The 25,951-nt window shown below is 42.4% G+C and overlaps 1 protein-coding gene across 1 annotated transcript; it reads left to right on the top strand.

Moving 5' to 3' along the window:
- Positions 1-2,272: 2,272 nt before the first annotated feature.
- syt7a (synaptotagmin VIIa) lies at positions 2,273-23,416 on the top strand. The gene is made up of 7 exons (XM_040133709.1): positions 2,273-3,471; positions 16,869-16,971; positions 18,996-19,263; positions 20,762-20,931; positions 21,304-21,418; positions 22,092-22,291; positions 23,312-23,416. The coding sequence occupies exons 1-7, from the start codon at positions 2,273-2,275 to the stop codon at positions 23,414-23,416; spliced, it is 2,160 nt and encodes a 719-aa protein (XP_039989643.1).
- The last annotated feature ends 2,535 nt before the right edge of the window (positions 23,417-25,951 follow it).

Below are 25,951 nucleotides of genomic sequence, written 5' to 3'. Positions count from 1 at the left end.
AGACCGTCCAGGGCCACATGCAGTCCGGAGGATTGAGACCCAGCAAGTGAGTTCAGAACCGGGCATAAAAAAAGTGAACATTTTAGTCACTGATAAACACTATGTATTACTATGCAAATTTTACTCTTACAAGTTTGTAGCTCAGCAGCAGCTGTTATCAGATGAATGAATCAGTTCTTACAGGAAACAGGGAGAGTCAGTTCAAGTTCAGCAGGGAGGAAAGTGCAGCTCAGGTGTCAAGGTGAGCGTGTGGGAACAGATCAAGGTGTGAGCACAAGGGAAATGTGAATTCTCGTCATCATGAGAAGATAACAATAGTTACTCAAGCTGTTACAGTCTCCTGTTTGAATCTGCAGGAGAATATGATTTGTTTATGTGAGGAACTGCACCGTCTGCAAGTGTACTTTCTACAATGCGACATAGAAATAGTCTCATTTTCACACACTGACTGAAATAATGCATCATACGCTGCCAGGCCGACTTTTAATTAAGATTTAGGCTGAAATGTGAACTAGAGTTAGGTCCATAAGTATTTAGAGATTGACACAATTTTTTAATTTTGCCTATGTAAACCACCACAATGGATTTGAAACTAAGCCATAAAGATGTGATTGAAGTGTAGACTTTAAGCTTTAATTCAAGGGGTTCAACAAAAATATTGAATTAACCGTTTAGGATTTACAGCCATTTTCATAAATAGTCCCTCATTTTAAGTGACTCAAAAGTAATTGGACGAACCAACATAATTATAAATGTAAGGATTAATTTTAATACTTGGATGAAAAGCCTTTGCAGTCAGTGACTGGCTGAAGTCTGGAACCCATGGACATCACTAAATGCTTAGTTTCCTTCCTTGAGATGCTTTGCCAAGCCTTGTCTTTTGTCGTCTGTGGGTTTTTCTGCCCTCAGTTTAGTCTTCAGAAAGTGAAAAACAGGCTCAGTTAGGTTGAGATCAGGTGACTGACTTGGCCATTGAAGAACATTCCAGTTCTTTGCCTCGAGAAGGTCTAGAACCCCAAACCTTTTGTCTGCTTAATTTGTCATGAAATAATGTGGGAAAACTGATTGTCAGTTACTATTACTTTTGAGCCTCTAAAAATGAGGGACTATGTATAAAAATGTGCTGTAATCCCTAAACAGGTATTTTTGTTGAATCCCTTGATTTAAAGATGAAATTCTACACTTCAATCACATGTCAATGGCTTCATTTAAAATCCTTTGTTATTGTGTACAGATGCAAAATTACAAAAACTGTGTCCCTGTCCAAATACTTATGCACCTAAGTGTACATGTTGACCACTGACTGCATGTATCCCACAACCATGACGTACGACATGATTTAGGGTCTATATTCAGCGTGTTGTAAATGAGGCAGTTAATTTTCAGTTCTTCATGATTCTTTGCACCTTCCTTTGGCACCTCGCACCCGTGATTTCTTCCTCCACAACACATCACGCTCCACACACTCATCACTACCTCAGTCCTCATTCCCTCCTTCTCTCCTCTTCTCATCTTTCTTTTTGCCCCCTGTCTATAATTGGATTCTATTTTCGGGCGGCTATAAGTGTCTGTGTCTCTTGTGTTTGTGTCTCGCACCCCATTTTCTGTCTCTCCTCCATCGTCACCCTCTGTTCTTATCGTTCCCATCGCTATCCCATTCCTTCTGTCTCTGTGTGAGGCCACTCCTCTTCTACTCCTTTTCTTCTGTTTGGCCCACAAACTGTTTAATTTACAAGAAACCTTACATTACCCTTTTTATCCTTTCATTTTGATAGTTAAATATGATGGATAGCACACTAAAAGCCTTATTCCTAATTATGTTAGGTGAAGTAATGCAAAGCAGAGTAAACTGCACCTAACTAATGCGAATAACTCTCTTATGACCTAATTCTAGTAGTCTGGGTTATACAGCAATCTGAGAGAGAGGAGGATATATTTAGGGAATAGAAAAGACATAAAAAAGATGATACAGGATACTGTAGAACCCACAAAACACAGAAATAATGTATGCATAAGTAAATGAAATAGGCAGTGTCACACACCTTCATACGGCAACATTTTAAAGAGAGGCAATGAGCCAATTAAACAGCATTTATAAAAGGGAGGAGTGGAAAATGAGAGGCTGACAGAGGGAGGGAGTCATACTGTAAGACTTGGTTGGCTGTTGGGATGTCTCTAGAGGTGCAGCATGTATTTAAAAGACGAAAAAGACTTAGAGCGAAATGAGGAGAGGCTATCAGAGATGGAAAAAGTTGACTGACGGATAGAGGAAATGGGGATCTCTCATCAGACCAAAAGACCCTCATCAGGAAGGCCTGGAAGCAGCAAAGCCTCGACCCCCACGCCACGACGCGGTCACGCGGCGCAAAACCGCTCCACGCCCGTTCGGACAGTGCACATCCGACCACTGCCCGCACGAAACCCACCCCCACGCAAACAGCACGCTCAGACCGCGCAGACACACAAGGTGCCTAACCATCTGACGCAGACACACAGGGCAAGCTCGCAGTCTGCACACTGCTGCCCGACGCCGCCCCATGAGCAGTACACAGCACACAGCGATCACTCAGGCTGCACCTTCTACTGCTATTTCTGCTACTGCTGTTACTGCTGCTGCCTCACGTTGCTCTCTTTCTCTCTCCTCCTCCTCCTGTCTCCACTTCCCAACGCTCCTCCCTCTGCTTCCCTCTCCACTTTGTCCTCAAATACCATCCTTCCTCCTTCCCCCTCCCCCCCCTCGCGATCATCAACTTCCTGTTTGGATGAACTTTCCTGTATCTTACCTGACGTCAACCTGACTTCTTCTGCTGTGTCTCCCTGCTGCCCTGTGCCACCTTGTCTCATCTCTAATGATTCTTTCCCTCTCTTCTACATCTCATCTCATGACTTCACTACTTCTGACCAACTCACTTCCTCTTGCCACTGTTCCTCTTCTACATCTTCTTCTTCCTCTTCCGTGACCTCTGACTCCTTCTTCCCTCCTCATCCTCCTGTCCTCTGCCGGCCGTGGCCTTCTTCGCGCTCTCTTTCCTCCCTGCTCCTCTGCCCTCCCAGCTTTGTGGATCCAGTCTTATCCTATGCATCGACTTTGGAGCACATCCCCTCTGGGCCGGCCCGGCCTCGGACGCTGCTACGCCAGCAGAGTCTTCAGCAGCCTCTCATCCACCCATCGGGCCCTGGTCTCGGCCATCCTCCCACCACATCCCAGAGCTTGGGACAGTTACACACTGCACCTGGACAGCCTGGGGGAGGCGGGGGTGCTGGGAGAGGAGAGGGAGGTGGCAGTGGTGGTGAGGGTGGGGGTACAGGTACACGAGGTGGTCCCCGAGTCGCAAGGGGCAGCCCAACAGGAGCAGGTGCCTCTCGCTATAGGGGAGGTGGAGCAGGAGGGCGCTCACGTGCCAATCCTGGCAGCTGGGATTACATGATGGACCAGATCCGGAATCGTGGCCTGGACGTCAAGTCCTTCCTGTGAGTCTCTTCAGCTGTTCCTTCATATCTTTATGGAGTCTTTTTAGTGTCACCAGCTTAGGACTGTGACTCTACCTGTGTTTTACAGCATATGCTATGCTATAAATTATTAAATTATTCAATGTATTTGTTTAAGGTGTCTCTTTGCTTTAATCTGTATGCCTTTACAATGTCTTAGAATAAAATAGTTTATCATCTAGCCATGTTTAGGTATTGACTAATCTGCTTTTACCTCTGCCTTTTTGAAATACTCTCCTGTGCCTCTTCTTTCGGGTGTTTTCTTTCAGTTTTATTCTGATATCCAGGGAAGGATATTACTTCTGTCTGTCAAAATATGTACTGTGTGCCTGTGTATACACGTATAAATGTGTAATATGTAGGTGTGTGTTTTTGTGGTTCACAGTTGTATGAGACTGTGTGTTTGGAGCATGTGCAGGACTACTTTGCACAAAATGTAGTAATTGCTTTCACCGTAACTTCTATTAAATCCTGCTGTTGTTAAGGGGATCTTCTATACACAGTTACAAAGGCACTTCAGTCCATCTTATAGCTTATCATGCTAATTCAGGATGGTGGGGTTGAACACAGAAGAGGAGGCCGGAGGCTTATTTGATAAATCCATTATAAACTTTAATAAGGGTAGAGTTATATAGTAAATGAGCTGTTGTCTTTTAGCTCTAAGCCCTGTTGTTGTGTAGGAGATGGATCAACATCTCATTTTATGAAGATGTCATAGATCACACGCTATTATTAACCATTACGCGTTATGTTTATTGGGGGGGGGGTACATATGGATACTTGATATGTTTTATGATCCTTTCAACTCTCAACTGAAACAGAGTGTTTAATGAATTGATAAATCGTGAGCAATAATGGGTTTCAACATTTGTTCATATGAATGCACAGTGCTGTAACAGTAACGAGTTAAAATGAACTGCAAAGCTTCTCGAGCAATCTTCTTATTCTTATTGACAAATCTGTCTCAAAATGCATTTTTCCTAATTTTAGAATGAATGACATCGGGTGCATGAAAGGAAGAAAGTTGCGACATATTGTGGGCTATTTCTATCCTACTCTGTGATAAATTGTTCAATGTTTACGCTGTATGCTCTGCTAAACAGTAACATCTGTTTGGATGACATTCAACCTGTCTGCTGCAATTGTCTTTACAGGACAGAGCCAGTGGTGCTAGTTCATAGTATTCATGAGCCTTTGTCATGAAAAGTCACAATATATTTCATATTCACACCGTCACACTCAATCAGATGATGTTATCTCTGAAAAATCCTTTGTAATTTTGAATGTCAAATATCCTGCTTAGTAGAGACACCAGCAGGCCTAATCCATATTTCATGAGTGTTTGCAAGTAAAATGGCACCTCTTTTTTTGCTATTACTTTAACTTTCATGCTAATAGTAAATCTGACAACATGTGTGTCGGCATGTGTACATCACAAAGGCCACGTGTCACTGTGCATCAGTATAAAAACAAGGGTTAAGCAGCTGTGTGTAGATTTGTGTTAACCCTGAAGCATTGATCTTATGTCACCAGCACCATTACTTCTACAACATATTGTTGCTGCAGGCCAGAAGAGGAGGGAGGGATGATGAGGGAGAGAGGGGCGTGGTGAAGGGATGAGGAAGGACACTGCCAAGGTACAACATGTGTTTAATGTCCCTTTGCAATGAATCCATTTTACAGTAGTTCTTCACCATTCGCTTTTCTTTTTTATGTGCATTAAAGCTTCTCCGGGCGTTTGAGTACGACACAGCTGAACTAATGCCACCGGCTAAGTGAGCATTAGCAATCTAGCACATGCAAGCACCAAGGTCATAGCCAACTATAGCACCTATCACTGTAAATGTGAGATTGAGGTCATTGTTGTTGTATTTCCTTCTCTGCAACAGTAACACCTCATGTGATTGATGACAGAGTGTTCCAGTAATAGACATGACCCATTGTTCAAGCCAGTTAATTTCAATCTTGGCCAGATTCCCTATCAGGGTGAATCATTGCTCAATAAATGTGTTGATGTCATTGACACAGATATCTACCCATTGGAGCCGTTTGACCAAATGGATCTCTTGGGAGATTGGTCTTCATGCTTTTTGGCTTAAAATCAATAATTTATCTTTTGCATTAATGTCTGTTCCCTCTCTCGCTTGTGCTTCCTTAATGTTTGGCATATTGATTGAAGTGTTTTACCAATATTCTTGAGTGCAAATGCCAATTCTTAACAGGTGATGGGCGAAGAGGGGTCCAATAACCCATATAACATCAGTACAAGCACCATACCATTATGTTGAATAGAACAACGATTCCCAACCGTGGGAATGTGTACTCCAGGGGGTATCTCTGCAGTTACTAGGGGTGATGTGAAAAGACTGTGGAGTAGCTCAAATAATATGAAAAAAAAAAAAAAAATACAAGTTTGAAGATGAATAAACAATAAAATTTGAAATGATAAGCTGTAGGTAATAGATAAAGGTTGAAATTGTTAGCTGGAAAATAAAGTATAAATGGTAAAAATAGAAACTTTAAATAAAATCACTTCAAATGAACAAATTTATTTATGGTTTGTGTCAGTGAACTTGACTTTATCTGAAAGAGGTTGTTAGCGTAGCAGACATTAAAGGTTGGGAACCACTGGCATAGAAGGGATATTATTAATCAGGGCTTTACAGTGCTGCAAGAAAAGGTTTTGACGGTGTGTAAGAAAGATGCAATTGAGCAGTTTAGGGTTATATCTTTCCACAGTCCGGCAGCACCATATTTTCTTAGCGGAGATATTGTAATGCAGTCAGAGGCTTAAGCTATAGACCTGTGGGTGTGGTTGACAGGAAGGAGGGAAGAAGACAGTGGTGAGGAGGCAGAGAATTAAGAGAAGGGGATAGGGACAAGGGAGAAAGGGGGATTTGGAAAGTAACTGTAGCAGAATAGAGAAGATGAAATGAGAAGAGTGCAACATGGAGACTGAGAGAGCAGTGACCCAGAAAACAGTGACATAAACCGAGCACCTCAAGATACTGTGTCACTCAAATAGAAACAATTAGTCCAGATCTTCTTAATGAGGCTTAATTAAATCTTAACTCTGGAGAAGGACGACACGCGTGTTCGATGGGAAAGGTGAGTCTGGAGGGAAAGCAGAAGGCAGGTTAAATAAGTAGATAAATTACTGTGTGTGTGCGTGGTGTGTTTTTTGAGTGTGTGTGTGTGTGTGTATGTGTGTGTGTGTGTGTGTGTGTGTGTGTGTGTGTGTGTGTGTGTGTGTGTGTGTGTGTGCGTGTGTGTGTGTGTGTGTGTGTGTGTGCGCGCGCATACAGGCTTGTACATACCTTTTACATGTGTGGAAGCTGATGTGCAAGCTGCTGAATATCACATCCATTAACAATCATTAAGTAATCACCAACCGTTCCCTTAATTATTTGTTGTCTGTATGATGTGAGCGCAGCCTGCACCTGTTGTCGGAACCACTTCATTAGAAATCATGACATCATTATTAATTTGGCCATTCAGTTTAAGGTATCTTCTTAATATCCTTCCCTGGACAAAGTGGTTACTGCTTGGGTGTTATGTGGTTTTGCAGATTTTACCTTTATGACCATTTCCTCTGTAACTGCTTTCTCTGTTTACTCTCATACGGTCTCTTACTGTCCCGTCGCCTCTCTGCTTTCTGTCCTCATTTTCACCTGCAATGACCTCTCTTTTCTTCTCTCTCCCTGCACCACACCTTCTTTATGTTCAATTTCCCTATCCTTTGCATCTGTTCTCTTTTCCCGCCTCTTCTCTTTCTGTCTCTGTCTCTATATCTTATTGTATTTTTTTATGGGGAGCCAGTGAAGGGAAGCTGGTGGTCCTGGCTTTGGCCATTGGTGTGGCTGAGCAAGATGACTTTGCCAATATCCCTGACCTGCAAGAAACAGCGCAGGCAGCACCACCAACCAATCAGGAGCCCCCTCCTGAGAAGAGGTACCAGATAACGTATGAGAGTGCTTGTGTGTATGAGAGAGAATGGGGTGCAAATGAAAGGACGTGAAGGATATGATATCGAAGAAAAATTAGATGATTTCAGAATCTAGGTAGAGGAGAGTAGTTTTGTTCTGCAGCGTTTTTGGTGAGTCACCGAAATAGCACCACAGCTCGACACTCTGTTACAGAAATAAAAACGAGAGCTGACTATTAAAACCAAATGGGGAAAAAATGTCTGTAATGCTGGGATGAGTACAGAGATAAAACAAAACATTTGGATGTTAGCTGGAAAACAGTAATGAGCTCATAAATCACAGAAGTGAGATGCTCACTGGCACTCCTGGCGGTCCTTTTTTCTGCTCTTACAGGTAAAAACTCGGCCAGTCAAATGAAACAGTGTTTTTCCCATGCCAGTGGTCTTTTTTTTCCTGACCATGATAATTATCTCCCCATCGCAATGACATTCTCCTCCACCATTTTATTCTCCATTTGTTTGTCTTTTCACTACTGCGTTATAGAGACCTCCCATTGGTAATTGTCGTATTTCCTTTGTATTTCCGTGCTTTTATTATCCCAGTCCTTTCTACTCCTATGTTCTTTTTTCCCCCTCCTGCTCATTAGCTTCCTTCAATCACCCTCTGCTGCTCTGAGACTCTCGTCTCTGTAGCTCCACCGAGGGCCCAGAGAGCCTCCTCATTATTCCACATCATGTTAGTGACTTACATAAACATGCTGCTAAAAATAAACCCTTTCTATGCTCGCCACCTTACACGTTATCTCCCTATCTCCCAAAATAATTGGTTTTGCACTATGCTTAAGAATTGGACCAATTTCTTTGTGGAACAGTTTAAGACTTACAAATGAGTACAGTGGTGTGTCATGTGAGACAAACAGCTCAAATCACACTGTGCTTTTGTTGTTCGTTTTCAGCCATGGATGACGGTTTTGAATATTTGCGCTGGTGTGTAACACCACAGAGCCCGCGTTTGGTCCAGCCCTAGGCAGACGCGACACACTCAATTTCCTCTGTAGTCCAATTAGGCCGTTTTAACCTCACTTTGATTCTGTGACAAATTGGAGACAATTTGGAGATATGTATTATGACACACACCTTAAAACAAAATGGCAGAGGAAGGTGAATGAATTTTGATTTACTCGTCATGCCAATTATTCCTAATTCACAGGTCTTTCATCAATTTGTCACATGATTTAAAACTAGGCCTCTATTATAATACAGGTGGTAACTGTTTTCCTATCTAGAGTGCACAGCTGCAGTATGAAGCTGCACATGTGGGCTGGAGACATTTATAGGGTGTCCTGTATCTTCAGCAAGATAGCAATCGTCGTCCCTGAACTAGTTAGCACCCTTATCATAAAAAGTTTAGCCTTTAGAGCTATGCTATGTCAACAACTGGTGAGAGATATTTGTCTCTTAGCTCGTCTGCTTCATGTTAGTCCATTGCCCCCAAGCGTCCTGTGGCCTTTTCCTAGAGTCAACGTAGCACTGCATGGAGTAACAAACAAGCATTAAAGTTCTTTGAGTAAGAATGTCACATTTGGGAACATCAGAACTATCTCAAGTGTTCAGGATTTGTGTGAAACCTGTAGAGCCACAGGAGTACAATTTTCTGTGTAATTAGCTGTGCACATTACATCTGGCTTTCCCAGCATTTGTGTTCGGCTTGAAACCTCCTTAAATGGGTTGTGAAATGCACAAATAGACTAAACAGCAAGAAGGAACCACACGCTGCTCGGTCCAGCACTTGGCCAGCAGGACTCACCTCGATTAATGGTGATTTGGTATTTGAGTGCATTGTGGTATTTTTTAGATTAACCTGAGGTTCATTTAATTTCTTTCAGTCAAAACAGAATAACTGGCATCTTAAAGTCTGTGAACAATAGAGAAGTAGGGAGTAAAAAAATGATGATTTGAATCTAATGAAAGCTTTGAATGTTTCGGCCCTCTCGTGGGCTCCTGTCTATTCCTCTCCTGAGCTGTAGACTAATTCCATTTGAGCCACGTATTGTTTTGTTTGTTTTCGTGATAAATTACAAATTCAAATCTAAAATGAATGATTTAGTCACACTTTAATTGGATGCTAAATTTAGAGGCTCAAGTAAACATTATAAGTCCACAGTGTATTAGAAATGCAAGGTGTAAGCTTGCTGGGAGTATATCATTCCCAGTGGTGTTAGTGCTGACTTCACAGATGTCTGACCATGATTTAATCAATCACGCTCTTGGCATATTGCTCATTCTAAACGGGGCTCTCGAGCCTGCTTCGAGCTGGAGACAAAGCCATTCTTTCATTCGCCTCTCGCTCTCCACACCCCTGTGTGTAGCCATATCATCGCAGTCTGTGCATTTACATCAAACATATCCTTCATGTGCCCACCACTCATCTGCATACCTGCATCCCTCACGTTACACCCCTTGAATTTATTAAACGAAACTGATCTGTCTGAGCGAAACGTCACTGGCAAATTATTATGGCCAAACATAAAGCCTCGGAAGCTAATATGAAAAGTTCATGTGGCTCTCAAAAGTTAACATCAAAGCGAAATCTCTCCACTCGGGATGAAAAGCACAGAGCTGCTGGTATAAGGTGCCCTACATTAGTGAAACAGCCAGTGGTGGAAAGAAACTAAGTACATTTACTCAGTTCCGTTACTCCACTATATTTATTTGACAGCTGTAGTTATAGTTACTGTACAGATACAGATTTTACATTATAAAATGTAGATTGATGAAATATACTTACTTAACTTTTACTTATGTATATATACATATATACTTATACTTAAATATACTTTAAGTATGGTTTACAGTGGTTTACAGCCGTTTTAGCTTATGACCCCTTACAAAAAAACAGTGTCTAGTTGGGGCCCGAAAGAGACATTTCCCCCCTAAACTTCACAGATGGTTTCATTCCAATAACTGTTCTAGACCCAAAGGGGGGAAATTATCCAATATTACACACAAAAAAAGCAAAGATTAGAGCAACATCCACAATATGAATACAATTTGTGTCACAGAAGTTTGTTTTTTCCTCTGTTCTACTCCAATAATTATCTCACAACCCCTCAGATTTATCTTGTGACTAGGCTAAACTACCTCACAGTGTAAAAATAGTTAGTAATCGCTCCACCTGGACCAGATACAACATTAAAATACTAAGATAAATAATCACTAACAGGAGACATTTTACCGCAGAATGAGTACTTCTAATTTAAGACTACTTAGTCCATTTTGCTGATAATACTTCTGCACTTTAACTAAAGTAGGATTTTGAATGCAGGACTTTTACTTGTAAAGTACATTGTTGTGTCGGTAGTTTTACTTAGGTAAAAGATCAGAGCGCTTCTTCCACCTCTGGAAACGGCAATACATGATGATATTCGTCACGCTCCTTCCGTAACCGTTTGTGCGCGATCGCTGTATTAAAGCGCTCCGCATGACCATTTGTTTGTGAAGTGACGCAGGATCTGACTGACAGTTAGAACTGCGCCAGAGTTGGTGGTAGTGATTAAACCAAGGTTACGCACTTGCAGGGGGGAGAGAGGGAGGGAAGGTTGTGCAGTAAAATGGCTCAACTTGATTAAAAAATTGTGTGTTGCTTTGACGCTGGGGCCAAACATGCTGAGATGTTTACATCCCAGGCATCCATAGGTTCTGGATCTTAGAAAGCTTAATTGGGATGTTAGAGTGGCTCGTTAATGCCCCATTGGTCTTCATTCGTACAATTCTGTTGCGATTCAGTGAACCTATACTGTAGGTTCTCCTCCAGTGTTGCTATAAAGAGAAGCCACAATCCCCGAGAGCTGTGAATCTAGATCTCTGTCTGAGCAGCAAGCCAGCAGTCCAATGCGGATGGAGATTCAGGACAGAGGAGGCGGGATATGTCCTTGTGCCACATTAACACATTGGTCTCTCAATTATTCATCCATACATGTTACATCATTTTGTGAAAGCCCGTGGAGTCGTTTCTAGTTTCAGAAATACATCTTGCAGATATTAATAGATATAGATGCTTATTTCTCTGCCTCAAAGACGTGATGCATTCTGAGTTTCTCCGAGGGTCTGTTAATTGCCAAGTGCTCTTTATAATATTGCTTCACAGTGTATGAGCTTATTACATTGCTTAAGTAAACGTGAAAGGCTAAGACAAACACAGCGATGGCGGTTGTGACCTTTTACCTAAATCAATATGAATGTGTATTTATTTAACGTCATGACTGTGTGTTTGTGCTCTAACTGCATTAGTCTGAGTAGGAGGAGTTTAATCTTTATGTGGTGGAGGATGGTGTGTTTACGCTAATGCAATGTGAGGTCATTCTGAGGTTATATGCATCTATAGAGTAAGGTTTAAGAATTTAAAGTGGGACCCTTGTTTTCTTATATAATAGGAAAAAAACTGCTATTTAAAATGCTTCCAGATGATATAACCTGTGCGTGTGGTTAGACATAAACACGTACTGTAAACAGATTATGCTAAATTGAGCTAGTTTGACTGACTGCAGTGCTCCTCCTGTGACAGGGGGCTTTGCAGGCCCGACTAATCAGCAGAGTCTTCAGGGGCACAGGTTAAGACTGCCCCTGAGGCTTTGGCTCCCTGTGGCCACAATGCTCATCTTGACATCACAGGGGGGAATGTTGCGATGCATTCAGCTGTATGCTAAGAGATGGGGAAAGTAGGTAACGCTAAGGCGGGAAAAAAAAGGAGCCACAAAGCGAGGAGGAGGAGCTGAGTGCCTTCATACATCCATCCATCCATATGTCAGGGGAGGATGAGAGGAAATTCAGAGTGCAAATCCATCTTCCTTCCATGAGAGTAGTGGGGGGGAGTACTTATTGTACTCGGCACATCCATGCGTTATGCGGGGTTGAAGGCAGCACTCTAGCCAGCAGGTACATGCTGCTACACATGATCATCTTATACACCCGGATAGATTGATGGCAGGTGGGGAGACGAGCTATTAGGAGCATTAACCTGGGACTCCTCTGTCCTACCTCAGAACAGGTGGCACATCTGCATCAGCCTCCACCTCAGAGGCACTCTTTGAATTTAATCGGGATTCAAAACATTTCCTGTTTGGAGTTTTAATGGACTTTTAAATGTTTTGATGATTTCATGTTACTGAATTCCCTGGAATGTTAGGTTAGTTGTTTTAGTGGAGCTCAGAGGCATCAATGCTAAATTGCAGAGAGTATTGGGAGGCCATAAAGGGAGGTGTGGCTCTGAACTGCTACAGTTAGGGTAGACATTAAGCTCCTCTTTGGACTCGAAAGAAATCATGTTAAGCATATACAGTATCTTTTAGTATTTTATTGGACATAGTTAACAGGGCAATTGCTAACCACCCAAGTTAAAAGAAGTAGTACCTTAAAAGATATCTAAAATACGGCGTCTAATAAAAATAGACACAATAGAAATAAAATAGTGCTTATAAAGATCAGCATTTGGCACTGACTGAATTGTGTTGTGGTTATCTATTTCCATTTGCAGTTCAGTCAAAGAAGCAGGTACACGGAAGGCAGTATTTAGCAGCCCCCTTGTCGCTCCTTCCTGAAATGGTATTTCAGTAAACAATGCTATTTTAGACTCATTTCCAGCTCCAGAATGCAGGAAGTAATTAGTTAACAGCAAAAGCATCCATATTTATATGCCGCAGCCGAGTCTTTGGTTGAAGCCTGAGAAGTGAAGCAGCAGGGATGACTGGCTGACTCTAGTGTGAACGTACATGTGTTTCATGTGGATGATGAAGTTATGTAAGCAGCACCATGCTTCACTGCTGTGGTTTTGAGTGTGTATGATCCTGGGAAGTATGCTGTGGCCCCTGACGAATGATAGATCTAGTGGGTGACTATGAAATTGAGCATAGACATTGAAATACATCACTTCATGGTCTCAGGCGTGCGTGCTTGTTTGAGTGTGACATGTTTGCAGTAGGGTGGGGAGTCTGAGTGTCTGGAAAAAAAAAAAAAAAGCTGGGGCTGGGTTGGGCTTTCTTTCTCGCGTCTCTCTCCAGCCTAGAAGTGGAGTGTCTTTCCCCCCCCTCCCCCGCTCTTCGAGCTGCTGGCCCTCGGTCAGGTAACAAAAAAGGATAGTATCACAGGACGGTGAAACCCAAAGTGGCCCCGCCTGCCTCCATATGTCTGTTCACGTGAATGTGTGTGTTTGCGAGGCTCTCACCTGTACCTGTCATATATCCTACACCTTATCTTCTTTGTTCTCAGTGTGTTTGCCTGTTTGCTGCACCCCTCTAAACACACCCTTCCCCTGCGCCCACTCCCCAACAGCCTCTTGTCACAACACCCCAAACCCACATATGTATGGTCTGTGTTTCTAGAGCCGTTGCTATGCCAACAGCCCACTTTCTGTGCCTTGGCTGTGGGAGAATCTGATCTGAACTTGAGTCCACTCTGCCTCCCACTGGATACTGTAGACAACTGCAGGCTCTAAAGCATACATTTCCATATCAACCCCCAAGGGGTCAGACCGAAAAAGAACTGGCACCAAAATGTAGCAGTTGTAGTATTACCATCTGCCACAATTAGTATTGCTTTTTTAGAAGTTAAATAAATTGATACCAATTTTAATTTTCAATGTAATACTGTATGATCTGGAGGAAGTACCTTATTATCTACAAGAGATCTGCAGCCCCAGCCGCTTTGTTTAAACAGCCTGGAGGCAGTGCTGGAGCAGAGGACCTCCTCAGGTGCTGTAGAGCAGGGCTGGTAGAAAGGCCATTCCCCTGGCTGCACTAGCTCTTACCTGAGAATGCACTAAACCTCTGAATGAAGCATGAAGGAGAATGAATAATTGAAGACGTTCACTCCCCCATCGATAGTTGGGAGGTGGAGGAGGAGGGAGGTGCCTTGTTTTACTTCAAACCTTCAAAGTCTCTCTCGTAGCTTTAGAGCTCTTTTAGCTCATCCTCAGATCTTGGTTTAGGGTTTTTACCCATCCTTTTCCTCTCCTCTCAAACTCGTTGCCTGCAGTTAAGAGTCTGTGCAAAAACTCTGGGGCCCCTAAAAATTGCATTTACCTCCCTTGGCAACTAATACAACTAACACCAATTGATGAATATTCCCTTCCCTCCTCGAAATGGTTAACATCCCTCCTTCCCCCCCGTCTCGCTGTGGTTTCTTTGCTGGTTGAAGTGATTGTCTGTTTGCTTGTCTTGTTTGCTTGCTTTTCTTTCTGTCTGTCTATTTGTCAGTATATTTTCCCCTGGTTCTGTCCTTGTCGTTCGCAAAAATGTACACATTATTGCATTCAACATCAATTCTCATCCAAATTTGCAGTGTAGCGCACCCAACAAAAAAGTACGACACTTGAAGCATAGATTCTCTCAGTGAAAAGCTCAACAGAGAATGCTGGCCAGACAGACAGACTTTCTATGGGCTCCTTGTTTCCTGCCTGTCCAAGGCATTGCCTTCACTCTCTGAGTGACAACTACTTGCATATATTATATATGCACACGTAGCCAATGCCCGTTTGTGCTTTGGCCCCTGTGTCCCCAGTCCACACTTTTAGAGTGTTGCTAAATGGTTGGGAAATCAGGTTAGACTTAAAATTAACTCACATCATTTGTAGTTATTACTTCTATTTAACATTGCCCTCTTTTGTAACACTCTAAATGTGCATTTCCTATGTTCTTACTATTTGTCCCTTTTTGTGTTTTCAGTGATGTTATATTTTTGTATGGTATATCTACACCTTATTTCTCTTTCATTCTATATCTCATGTTGTTTATTTTGAGCTCTCTACTTAAAGAACGATTGTTCTTGCTCTCGTTTTCCTGGTAATCAATTGTATTTACTGTCTTTTTCTTTTCTTCTCTGTGCTCTTTTTCTCCCTTTAGCATGTTCGCCCCTTTGTCTCTTGTTAGAGATATTGTGTGTGCATAGCTCTTTATTTTTGTCTCTTATTCTTTGATACTTATCAGATTGACCAAACTAAGCCTCTCTTGTGTTTCCAGGCTTTCCTTCCTTCATTCCCTATCTTTTCTTGCAGCTCTGTTTTTCTCTCTAATGTGCTGGTGTTTGTAACAATCTCACTCTGTTTTGGTTTTGGTTTTTGTAACCTCACTGTTCATGCTATTAATACTTGCTATCTCTTCTGATACAGATAAATAATTTTCAGCTTGCTTTTCTATTTCTTACATTCCTTGTTGAACCTTCTATTTTATCTACAGTCGTTATGATTTCTGTCCAGTTTGTGTGTCTGCAACTTCAGCATCCTCTCTGCGTCTGCTCATTTCTTTTCTCTTTCTCTTTCTCTGTTTCTGTTCTTGTTTTTCTTCTCTATTTACCGTTTGTTTATTACCTAACGTTATTTCAGTGTTCAGCCTCTCCATGTGCCTTGACCAGTCATCTATGGAGTGCTGTGTGTCCAATGTGTCACATTACATTTGCCAGGACTTTTGCATTTGGCTCTTTCTTGTTCTATCTTTTCTCATGACTTCCTTGATCTCATAATATTTATTCTCTTTTAATTTTTTGTCTTCTTTTGATGACTTTTCTTTTTCTTTACACTTTGTGATTCTTCTTGTTTTCATGATGTATGAACATAGAGGTTTTTCTCCCAGAATGTTTTTCCCACTTTGACGTTATGTTTTCAACATTCCTCCTGTGAAGGAACTAAACTTAACATCTATTAACATTTGTGTATAAGTACCAGCTGCGCCATGGGAGATCTCTGCTCTCTACTTTATCTTTTTATTAATATTTTGTGTTGTAGGTGCAAAGATTAATAATTGAGGGATTTAAACACACAAACACTTTATGAAACTGTTCAGCATCTGTCCTGTTAAACGTCTGGTCCTCTACATGTTGCTATACATGTCTGTCTACTGTATATACAGTAACGTCATGTTGCTATACATGTCATTATACATGTGTGTCTCGTTAATTACGCTAGAGGGACTAAGGGTTGATCATGAACTCTATGGGGATTGGAGATAATTAATTGGTTTCTATCAGTTTTAAATTTAGTGGTTCTGTTTTGTGTTCTGTCTGAAAATGTGTTTGTTTGGTTGAGGTAACTTTCCTGTTAGAGATATGGATGTTTGCCACACTGGACATATGTGTAGTCCTCTCAGATTCCAATTTTCATCCAACACAACTCACCGCATCAAATGTCGTCAGTTCTAACGCCCGCCGTTGATCTGTGGAATATTTGGCAGATTTTATTTGGCTTCGCTCATGATAGCTCAAGAAAGCACAATCCACTTTAAAGTGACATCTATCCAAAGCAAACTTGGACTCAATTGGTCATTTCAGATAGGCAGTTTTCAAGCGCCAAACAGGTGGAGGTTGGACTCCCTGTGTGCTCAGACATTCTCTCTTTCTGGACATGAGTTGGCTTCTCAGCACATGTCCTCGCTGTTTTCCCTCCGGGTGAAACTGTTTTTGCTTACAGGGGCAACAAGCCAGCTAACAGCCCCAAGGGCCAACCCCCTGATGCTGATGGTCACTCCTCCGTAACTGACCTGGCCAACTCTCTCACCGGAGACATGGTGATGGTAAGACCCTCTGTCCCACTAGACATCAATCCGACTGTCTCTTTTGTTGATGAATCTTGAGGGACAATACATGGCTAAAAGTATGCGGACACCCATGTCCTTGTGTGCCGATCTAGGGCTGTTTTTCATTGTTTTGGCCCTATAGTTCCAAGTACAGGATAAGGCAGGCAAATGATGCTGAAACAGGAGTAAATAGAAAATTTGTTTGGGACTGTTTTTGGTTGTGGATGAATTGGTACTAGTTGTTAATTATGGCACCAGTACAATGTTTGTGGGATGGACTCAATCCTTCAGAGGAATGTCCATGTTCATTCTATCAAAGGAAAATATCACTTAGTATAACGATGAAGCTCATTTCTGTGTTTTTTGTCATTTTAGGACAACAGTGAAGCTCTATGACACACAGGAATAATTCATATCAGCCTTTGCCTACACAGACAATATTGCTAGTAGGCTCAATTCAGTGTTAGTTTTTGGCTTGTCATGGGATTAGTCGACAATATGAAAATATTGAATATCGCACTAATTATTCTTGAAGGAAAATCTTAAAAGGACAAGCTCCCGATTCAGTCTGCACTTGCATAAAATTAGGGAACTCTTGGGGAGACAGATTACTAGGTGACTGGTCAAAACTAAAGCAACAGAAGCCAGAGTATTCAGATTTTTAACCCTTAGTGAGTCTCAAGCTCCAAAACCATTAGATCCTACATGCATGGAAAATGCTCATGTCTTTTAAATTCCATGCAACCAGTTTATAAAGAAGGGTTTTCAGTTTTAAAGTTGTAGTCTCAAAGTTCAAGCCTGAAAATATGTTTGTTTACTTGGTGGAGATAAATTTTCCTGTTACAGATATGGATGTTTGCCACAATGGACATATTTATAGTCATCTCAGTTTCCAAGTTCCATTCATATCGATTCCCATGGTTTTGGAATGAAATGTTCAGTGATCGCTTATCTGCGTGATATTCGGGTGTCCACATATTTTTGACTGTGCTACATGAGGTAATTTTTGGTCACCAGGTAGGACTAGTACTGCAGAGTCATCCTCCATGCACAGGTTGATTTACAGCTGCACGTGGCTATAACGGAGCCATAATAGAAAAAGACACACACAGGCAGTTCCTACAGTGGCAGTCAGGCGAGACAAGCCATCCAAGGTGACTCACACTCTTTGATAGATTAGACTTGAAATATTTCACACTTGCTCTGCCTGCCAGAACTAAAACCCATATTGACAAACTCTGAGTGAGTAAGCTATGTCAGGTAATGCTCCCAGAGAGTGTTTGCATGCAAACCACTTCTCAGGCTAGTATTTTTCAAAGTGTCAGCGGGGGCTGTTGCACAAAGTGAGCTCATGAACTGCTGGTTGTCTTATCTCCCTCAACGTCCTCAAATGCGTCACTCCAATATATGCTATTGTTAGAGAGAGAGAGAGAGATAAAAAAAAAAAAGGACGGAGACAGAAGGTGGAACCACAGGGAGAAAAGAAACAACTATAAAAACAGCTGCAAATGCAGAAAGGCAACCTTGAGCTTTGTGCCCCTAGCCGTTCTCTCCATGCCCCTCATGCAATGCACTCTCTCTGTCTCTCCTGCTCTTTCTGATTGCCTCTCACTCTCTCTCCCCTCTCTCTGTCTGCTGCTTTCTATCAGATAGTGGCCTTTTAGTGCACAGCAGTGATAAAGCAGTCAGAGTGGCTGTGAGAGAGAATGGGTGGTCTAAAGCTCCCCTATCTTCAATCTGAGCACCTCCTGCGTCTTAAGAACATTAGTAAGGAAATTAAACTCTCTCAGTCTTCTTAATGTCAGACCAGTCTCTGCCTTTGAGCGGCTGCTGGAATATGCTGTGATTGAAATGCAGCTCGAAAATCTCCTCCCCTCACAACTTCTCTCTGTCACGGTCTGAGTTCATGTGCTTTTGTGACAGGAAGTGTGTGCCCTTGGATTGAAATTTTTGTGTGAGTGGCTGCTGCTGCTGTTGCAGTGAGTGTTTATATTTATGTGATTGCATTTGTGGCCCTGCAGCTGTCTCCAGGTTCGGAGGATGATGATGGTGAAGGGCCTATCAGTGAGAAGCTAGGCCGGATCCAGTTCAGCATAGGTTACAGCTTCCAGAACACGACTCTCACAGTCAAAGTTCTCAGGGGCCAGGACCTCCCGGCCAAGGACTTCTCCGGCACCTCCGACCCCTTCGTCAAGATCTACCTGCTGCCCGACAAGAAGCACAAGCTGGAAACCAAGGTCAAGAGGAAGAACCTCAACCCCCACTGGAACGAAACCTTCCTGTTTGAAGGTCCGTTTTATTTCCATTCAGCTACTTATCAAAGAACTGTTGCAATTATTGTTGTCATCACACATTTTCCATTATATTTTTCATACTACCCAAAAAGAGGGTTTCCATTTTTTTCCCCATCAAAGCCCCTGAAAACTTGGTTTCAAATCCTAAGCATATGTCTGTAACATTAAATATCCATAACTGAATAAGCAACACTGAGCATGTAAGCTAAAACAATAGTTAATATTCAACAGTTTAACACTGAAAAACTCTGATAAGCTACTTAATCTGGACTGTGTGGGTGTTGTTTATCCAGATTCCCACTTCAAACTAGTAAGAATAGTACAAACGAATATAGAAAGTAACCATGACTGCTCACACTTTGGCAGATAATCTTGTGTTCATATGAGACCCCACTGCTCGATGAAGGAAGCTGATTGGGAAAATACGCTCTCAGAGCCTTTAAACATTCTTATAGAAAATGTTCTGAGCCGTGTTGAGAGGGATGACCTCCACAGCTTCAACAGCTTCGCATAGCTGTTTAAAGCAGTAGTTGGACATTTTGGAAAATACGCCTTTTCACTCTCCGGCAAAGACTTCACAACGCAAGAAGCTAGAGCCAGGAGGTGCTTCTTTAGCATAAAGACTGGAAAGGAGTAAACAGCAAGCCTGGCTCAGTCCAAAGGTAACAAAGTCCATCTTCGAGCACCTTTAAAGCTCACTAACACGTTAGGTCTCGTTTGTGCAATCCATATAAACACTGAAGTGTAAAAACGGAGGGCCAGGCTAGGTGTTTCCCCATGCTTACAGTCTTTATGCTAAGCTAAGCTAACCAGCTTCTAGCTGTAGTCTTATATTCAAAAGACAGATATGAGTTGCATCGATCTTCTCATCTAACTCTTCAGCTGAAAGCAAATAAGCTCACTCACAAGCCTAACTTTTTACAGTCCCTTTGAGCATTCATAGCAATGACAAGCATTTTGGGAGTTGTGTGAAAAGTCATAATGAGGTGTGAAATTGGTACAACATTTTTGCATTGATAAAACCTCCAGCTCAATAAACAGTTTTTTGTAAAACGAAACAAAACAAAACAATATTCTTGGTGCTGTAAACTGCAGATGTTTAGTAACAACCACACAGAGAGCAATGAGGTGTCTCACACCTGTATGATCTGAATTTGTTTCATTATGACCATTGTGCTTGGATGACGACAAAGGTAAATGAGCCAAAATAATGTTCAAAAGGCTCAAATCCTTTCCAAAATTAGAACAATACCCAATGCTCTTGAAAAATGAAGGCGATATGTCTTTGTGACAAGATTATAATGATCCCTCTCAGTCATCCAAGGGAGTGTTGGCTGGTCCTGGAGTTTTTGAAATGCACTTTGGCCTTTGCCAAACTCATCCCTGTTTCCATGGTGCAGATTACACTGCCATCTCTGTATTGTCAAGAATATGTTTTTCACTCTCTGTAACTTGTCACATTCCTCAGTATTATCTGTTTCTGTTTGTGTTAGGCTTCCCTTATGAGAAGGTGAGAGAGCGCACTCTTTACCTTCAGGTCTTGGACTACGACCGCTTCAGCAGGAATGACCCCATTGGAGAGGTGTCAATCCCCCTTAACAAGGTGGAACTGGGCCAGATAAAGACCTTCTGGAAGGAGCTCAAGCCCTGCAGTGATGGCAGTGTAAGAGAGGGAGGGACGGTCATCCGGTCGAACGATGACAAATCCAGTTGTTGTGATTACAGTTTTATTAAAACATGTCCAATGCCATTTGTTGACTGCTTTCAGCATGTGAGCTTGATTTACATAATTTTAGGGTGAGCAACGAGCTCAGCTCAGCCAGCCCTGTCACTGGGCCATCTGTGTTTGGCACAAGGGGCTAAAGCACAAAGGGCAGTGATGTAAGATTACACAGTTTGATACTCCCTGATGAAATCTGATATTAGACCGGGTGAATTATACTCCATTGTGTGTGTGTGTGTGTGTGTGTGTGTGTGTGTGTGTGTGTGTGTGTGTGTGTGTGTGTGTGTGTGTGTGTGTGTGTGTGTTCCTCAGGGGAGACGAGGAGACCTGCTGGTTTCACTCTGCTATAATCCCACTGCCAACACCATCACTGTGAACATCATCAAAGCGCGCAATCTCAAAGCCATGGATATCGGGGGCACCTCAGGTAGAGATTCCTTCTCGTTTGTTTAGACTTTCTTTTTGTAATCCTTGTTCACCTGTCTGAAGCCCTTCTTATGACATTGGAAGCTCTGTGGCTTCACACACAGCTCGAGCTCTGTGCTTAAACATTTACTAACCTGTCCGTGCAGACGACAGTTGCCGTCTGGTTCCTAAGCCGGGTCGCACTGCAGATAGCTGCGGCAGCAAGGTGACATTACATCAAGTGTCTCTCCCTTGCCCTCTCTCTATCCTGTTCTGTCTCTTTCTGTATATCTATGGGGATCTTCACCCTCCCCGCCAAATCTGTGTCAGCCCAGTCTGGTGCTAGTTTTTAAAGTATCAGGTCTCACTGTGCTTTTTGTGGCATATTTTTGTACAATTACTGCTTCCTGCCATAGTAGGAGCAGCATCAGTTAGTATTACAGAATATGATAATGCTCCAGAATTGGTAGTACAAATCCCAGTACCTACTTCCATAAATACTTCCTCATTTGTATGTTTCCTATCTCGGGGGATAAGTTGACCTTGAGCTCAAACTAGGTATCTGCTTCCCTACTGCCTCACCTAACTTTAACAATTAAGAGGGTAATTGCAAACCTGACCCTAAAAATCACCTACCATGTGCATCTTCTTCCTCCCTCTCATGTAAATGGCTGCACTCTGCGTCCACCTTGCAGATCCCTATGTGAAGGTGTGGCTAATGCACAAGGACAAGCGTGTAGAGAAGAAGAAAACAGTGGTGATGAAGCGCTGTCTGAACCCCATTTTCAACGAGTCCTTCCCCTTCGACGTGCCCGCCCATGTGCTGAGAGAGACCACCATCATCATCACCGTTATGGACAAAGACAGGCTCAGCCGCAACGACGTTATCGGCAAGGTAACAGTTGACTTTGTCTTGTTGCCCTTGGTTAAAATGTATAAGCCCCTTTGGCTCCTTGTTAAATAAATGTGTCAGCAGTTTAAGATGTTGGTCTCTGTCGGATGGTCAGAACTAGCAACATTTCGGTACCATTTCAAACATGACACAAGTCTGAATTAAATGTTGTGACATTAATTTAAAGGCTGCAACAGCACTGTTAAACGTGGAGAGAGAGAGTAGATACTGGCCTCACAGACCACTGTAACATATATATCACTCAATTATCATATCTTAAACTGTTTAATAAACTATGAAACGCTGTAAATGAGCCAATTTTAGGTTGTTGAGAAGATTCACATCAGCTCAGTCTGCATAAAATGTATCTTTCCTCTGGTGGAGGTGTGGGAAAAACAGGTTTAAATAAAAACCTTGTTTGACCAAAGCTTTATTTTATTTGTTTAATCCACACAATTGGCTAGCAGTTTCCCCCTGTTTCCAGTCTTTATGCTAAGCTAAAATAAGCGGCTTCTGGCTCCTGCTACATATTTATTGGACAAACATGAGAGTGGTATCAGTCTTCTCATCTAACTTGGCTGTCGAACTATTCCTCTAACGTCTTGTCATTCTAAATATGTGCACTTCCTGATTTTATAGAATAAGCAGTAGAATTTGCTGTCTAATAATGTAGATAATTTAACCCTAGAGAAAAGTTGTTGGAGAATTCACTTTGAGAAGGGTGGGAAAGTGTCCTTCACATTCATGATGGTCATTTATTAAGGCTTTTTATGGGAAAATTTCATTTTCGAAATGCAGCGGCGATGCTGTTCTCCAGTGCTGACACTGCTGCCTCGTGTGCACCAGGTGTCAAATGTCGTGCAAAATTTGTCTGTGCACAAAAATGTCGGAGCACATTAACATAACTGACACACTGTCTTTACTTTAACAGATACAGTAGATGAAGCCAGCAATGTTTCCTATTGCATGTCCGAAAGGACTGTGGTCCACATAATCATCCCTTCTCTTCCTCCCCTCTCTCAGATCTACCTGTCGTGGAAGAGTGGACCGGCGGAGGTGAAGCACTGGAAAGACATGCTCGCTCGGCCACGTACTAACGTCGCCCAGTGGCACGCTCTCAAGGCCTGATCGCACCATCCAGCTTCCACCATGGCCTCTTCCCGTCTCCTATTCCCCCTTCCTCCCACTCCTCCTCCCACTCCCGTCCTTATGCACAAGACTGACTTGCTGCCAGGCTGCGAAACACGGGTACAATTAGCCATCTGCTCTCTTAAACCTTTAAACTCTTTTCTTTCAAAATGTCTACTCCTCTCCGACTCTTCTCTCTTCTTCTGTTCCCTCGTCTCATACAGCTGTGTCTTAATTTCTATGTCTCACCACTTTGCCAATGGTTCCCCTGTTTCTGACTGTCTGTATGTCTGTCTGTCCTTATGCACTTTGCCTGTGGAGGTCTGATGTTCAGTTTCTTTGTTGACCCCTTGGTTCTGAACTGCACTGCAGCCCCTGACCATTTAAGGTGCCAGTCCCGTGGGATCACAGAGAATCTTAAGTAATGATCTTATCTCATATAATCCTGTTGTATGACTATTCCAGGTACACGATGCTATACAGTATGTACTGTATGTACATATACATATTAATATATTAGGCGTATAGATTGGCAGAACTCCCCCTATACACATGACTAGTATACAGAATGTTCATTTGTCCCCTCGTGCTTGTCATCTGGCTCAACTGTACTATATCCTCTCCCCCATTTCAGTCCTCCCTCTTTTTACTCAAAAGAGGTTTAATGTTCAGCCTAAGTTGACGAAAGCGATCAATACTCAGTTTGTGATGAAACCAGCTGAACTCAAGAAGGACTTGTTGATACTGCTGTCTCTCTCTCACTCCCTCCTCTTTTTTCTTCTCTATGCTCTTCTTTTTCTCTTTTTTTCCTTCTTGTTCCCTCTTTCTCTTCCTCTGGCACAATATTAGTGAGCCCCTCCTCCCCCCTTTCTTGGACCCCCGTTGTCGTCTGTGTGCTGTGGGTGCTGTGCTGTAGCTCCAACAAAAATAGAGATTAAAAAAATAAATAAATAAACTGAACTTTCCGATGTTGGGAAAGCGGGAAAACAATAAACTTATGAAATGGATCGCTCCTGATTTTTCCAGACAGAAAGCCCTGACATGGAGAGAGAAAAAAGAAGATGAAAAAGGAAAATTCCCCAAGATACGATGATGTCATTTTCACAGCATCACCAACTGAGGAAACCAATTTAAAATCTTCTTCCAATGTTAAGATGAAAACAGGAACAAAAAGCAAAGTTTGTGCCGCTGGTGCACATGCATTCGGTTGTGTGTGTACACTTCTGTCTGTTTATCGATGCTATGAATTCTTTGTGCTGCCCTGTGCTCGTTTTGTGCTGACAGGGGTCGGTCTCCAGCAGTTTTGACTTGTATGCTGTGCTGCGTTACCGTGTGCCCTTTGTGTGTGTTTGTGTGTGTGTGCGTGTGTGCGCGGATGCGTGTGTGTTCACAGGAGCGACACAATTCAGACTCGGCAGAACTCTTCTTTTCTTCTCCTCTTTTCTCTTTCTCATCTTATGCCCTTCTTGCTCTTCTTACTGCCATTGTTTCCCCATCCTCCTTTACTGCCCTGCCTTCTAAACGAGGGCACGGGGAAGTTCTACCTGCACTTTTTGAAAATGTAATAACAATAATAATGATGATGATAGTTTTGATGATGATTATAGTAATGGTGAAAATTAAGGGAGGAGTATCTGAAAGGGTGAGCAGCAGTTGGGGAGAGGCGACGTCTGCTCTGTGATTTCAGGGTTTGGAGATGAAGTGGAGGGCACAGAGGATGGATGTAGGGCTCTCATCCTCCTCTTTTCGTTCCTCTTATTTTCCTCAATTCACCTGTTCACATGTGTGTGTGTGTGTGTGTGTGTGTGTGTGTATGTGTGTGTGTGTGTGTGTGTACTTGTATGTCAGCTACCAGACTCCTGGTGGCACGCTGCTAATGGCTGAAATGTCAGACCATTGATGGAGAGATCAGGCTCGTCCGCTTACATGCAGGACGGCCAACACAACAGTTTTATTACACAATGTGTTGATCAATGGTAGGCATGGTCAGAGTGCTACCCAGGGGTCCATGATGGTGAACAATAGGTGCATATCTGGAAACAGTCGGACAGTGTGTATTTTGTCTTTAAAACGGAGAGAAAAATAAGATAACGAAGCCTTCTCTGAGTTGTTGTTGTTCACAGAAACTATGAGCGACTGTATCACAGACAGTGGGTGTGATATTAGATGATGGTCTGATCTGCCACTGTGAGATACTGTAGAAGCAGATTAGACATTATCTCTTCCCTGAGTGCTTGAGAGCACCACAGAGTGTACTGCCCTGCTTGTCAGGCACTCAGCTCAGCTCTATGTTTCTGTAACGTAAATAAAACGGTCAGAAAGCAGCAACGCGAATACTGTCAGCCATTAAGAGCCGCTCATACAGACGTCTGCTCTTTCTTAGTGTGCTCTCCACCTTAACTGCCTGTCTGTGTTTTTACATTCATAAAGACCTGTGAAGCATAATTTTGGTTATGAATTTTTTTTTTTTTTTACTGCAGTGGTTTTTATTACTAAATGAGGATCCACCTTTCAGACACCTCTCAGTTTAGAGCA

Source organism: Xiphias gladius, chromosome 8 (genome assembly GCF_016859285.1).
Source record: "Xiphias gladius isolate SHS-SW01 ecotype Sanya breed wild chromosome 8, ASM1685928v1, whole genome shotgun sequence".
NCBI classification, from domain to species: Eukaryota; Metazoa; Chordata; class Actinopteri; order Istiophoriformes; family Xiphiidae; genus Xiphias; species Xiphias gladius.
This window is presented reverse-complemented; position numbering and strand designations above follow the sequence as displayed.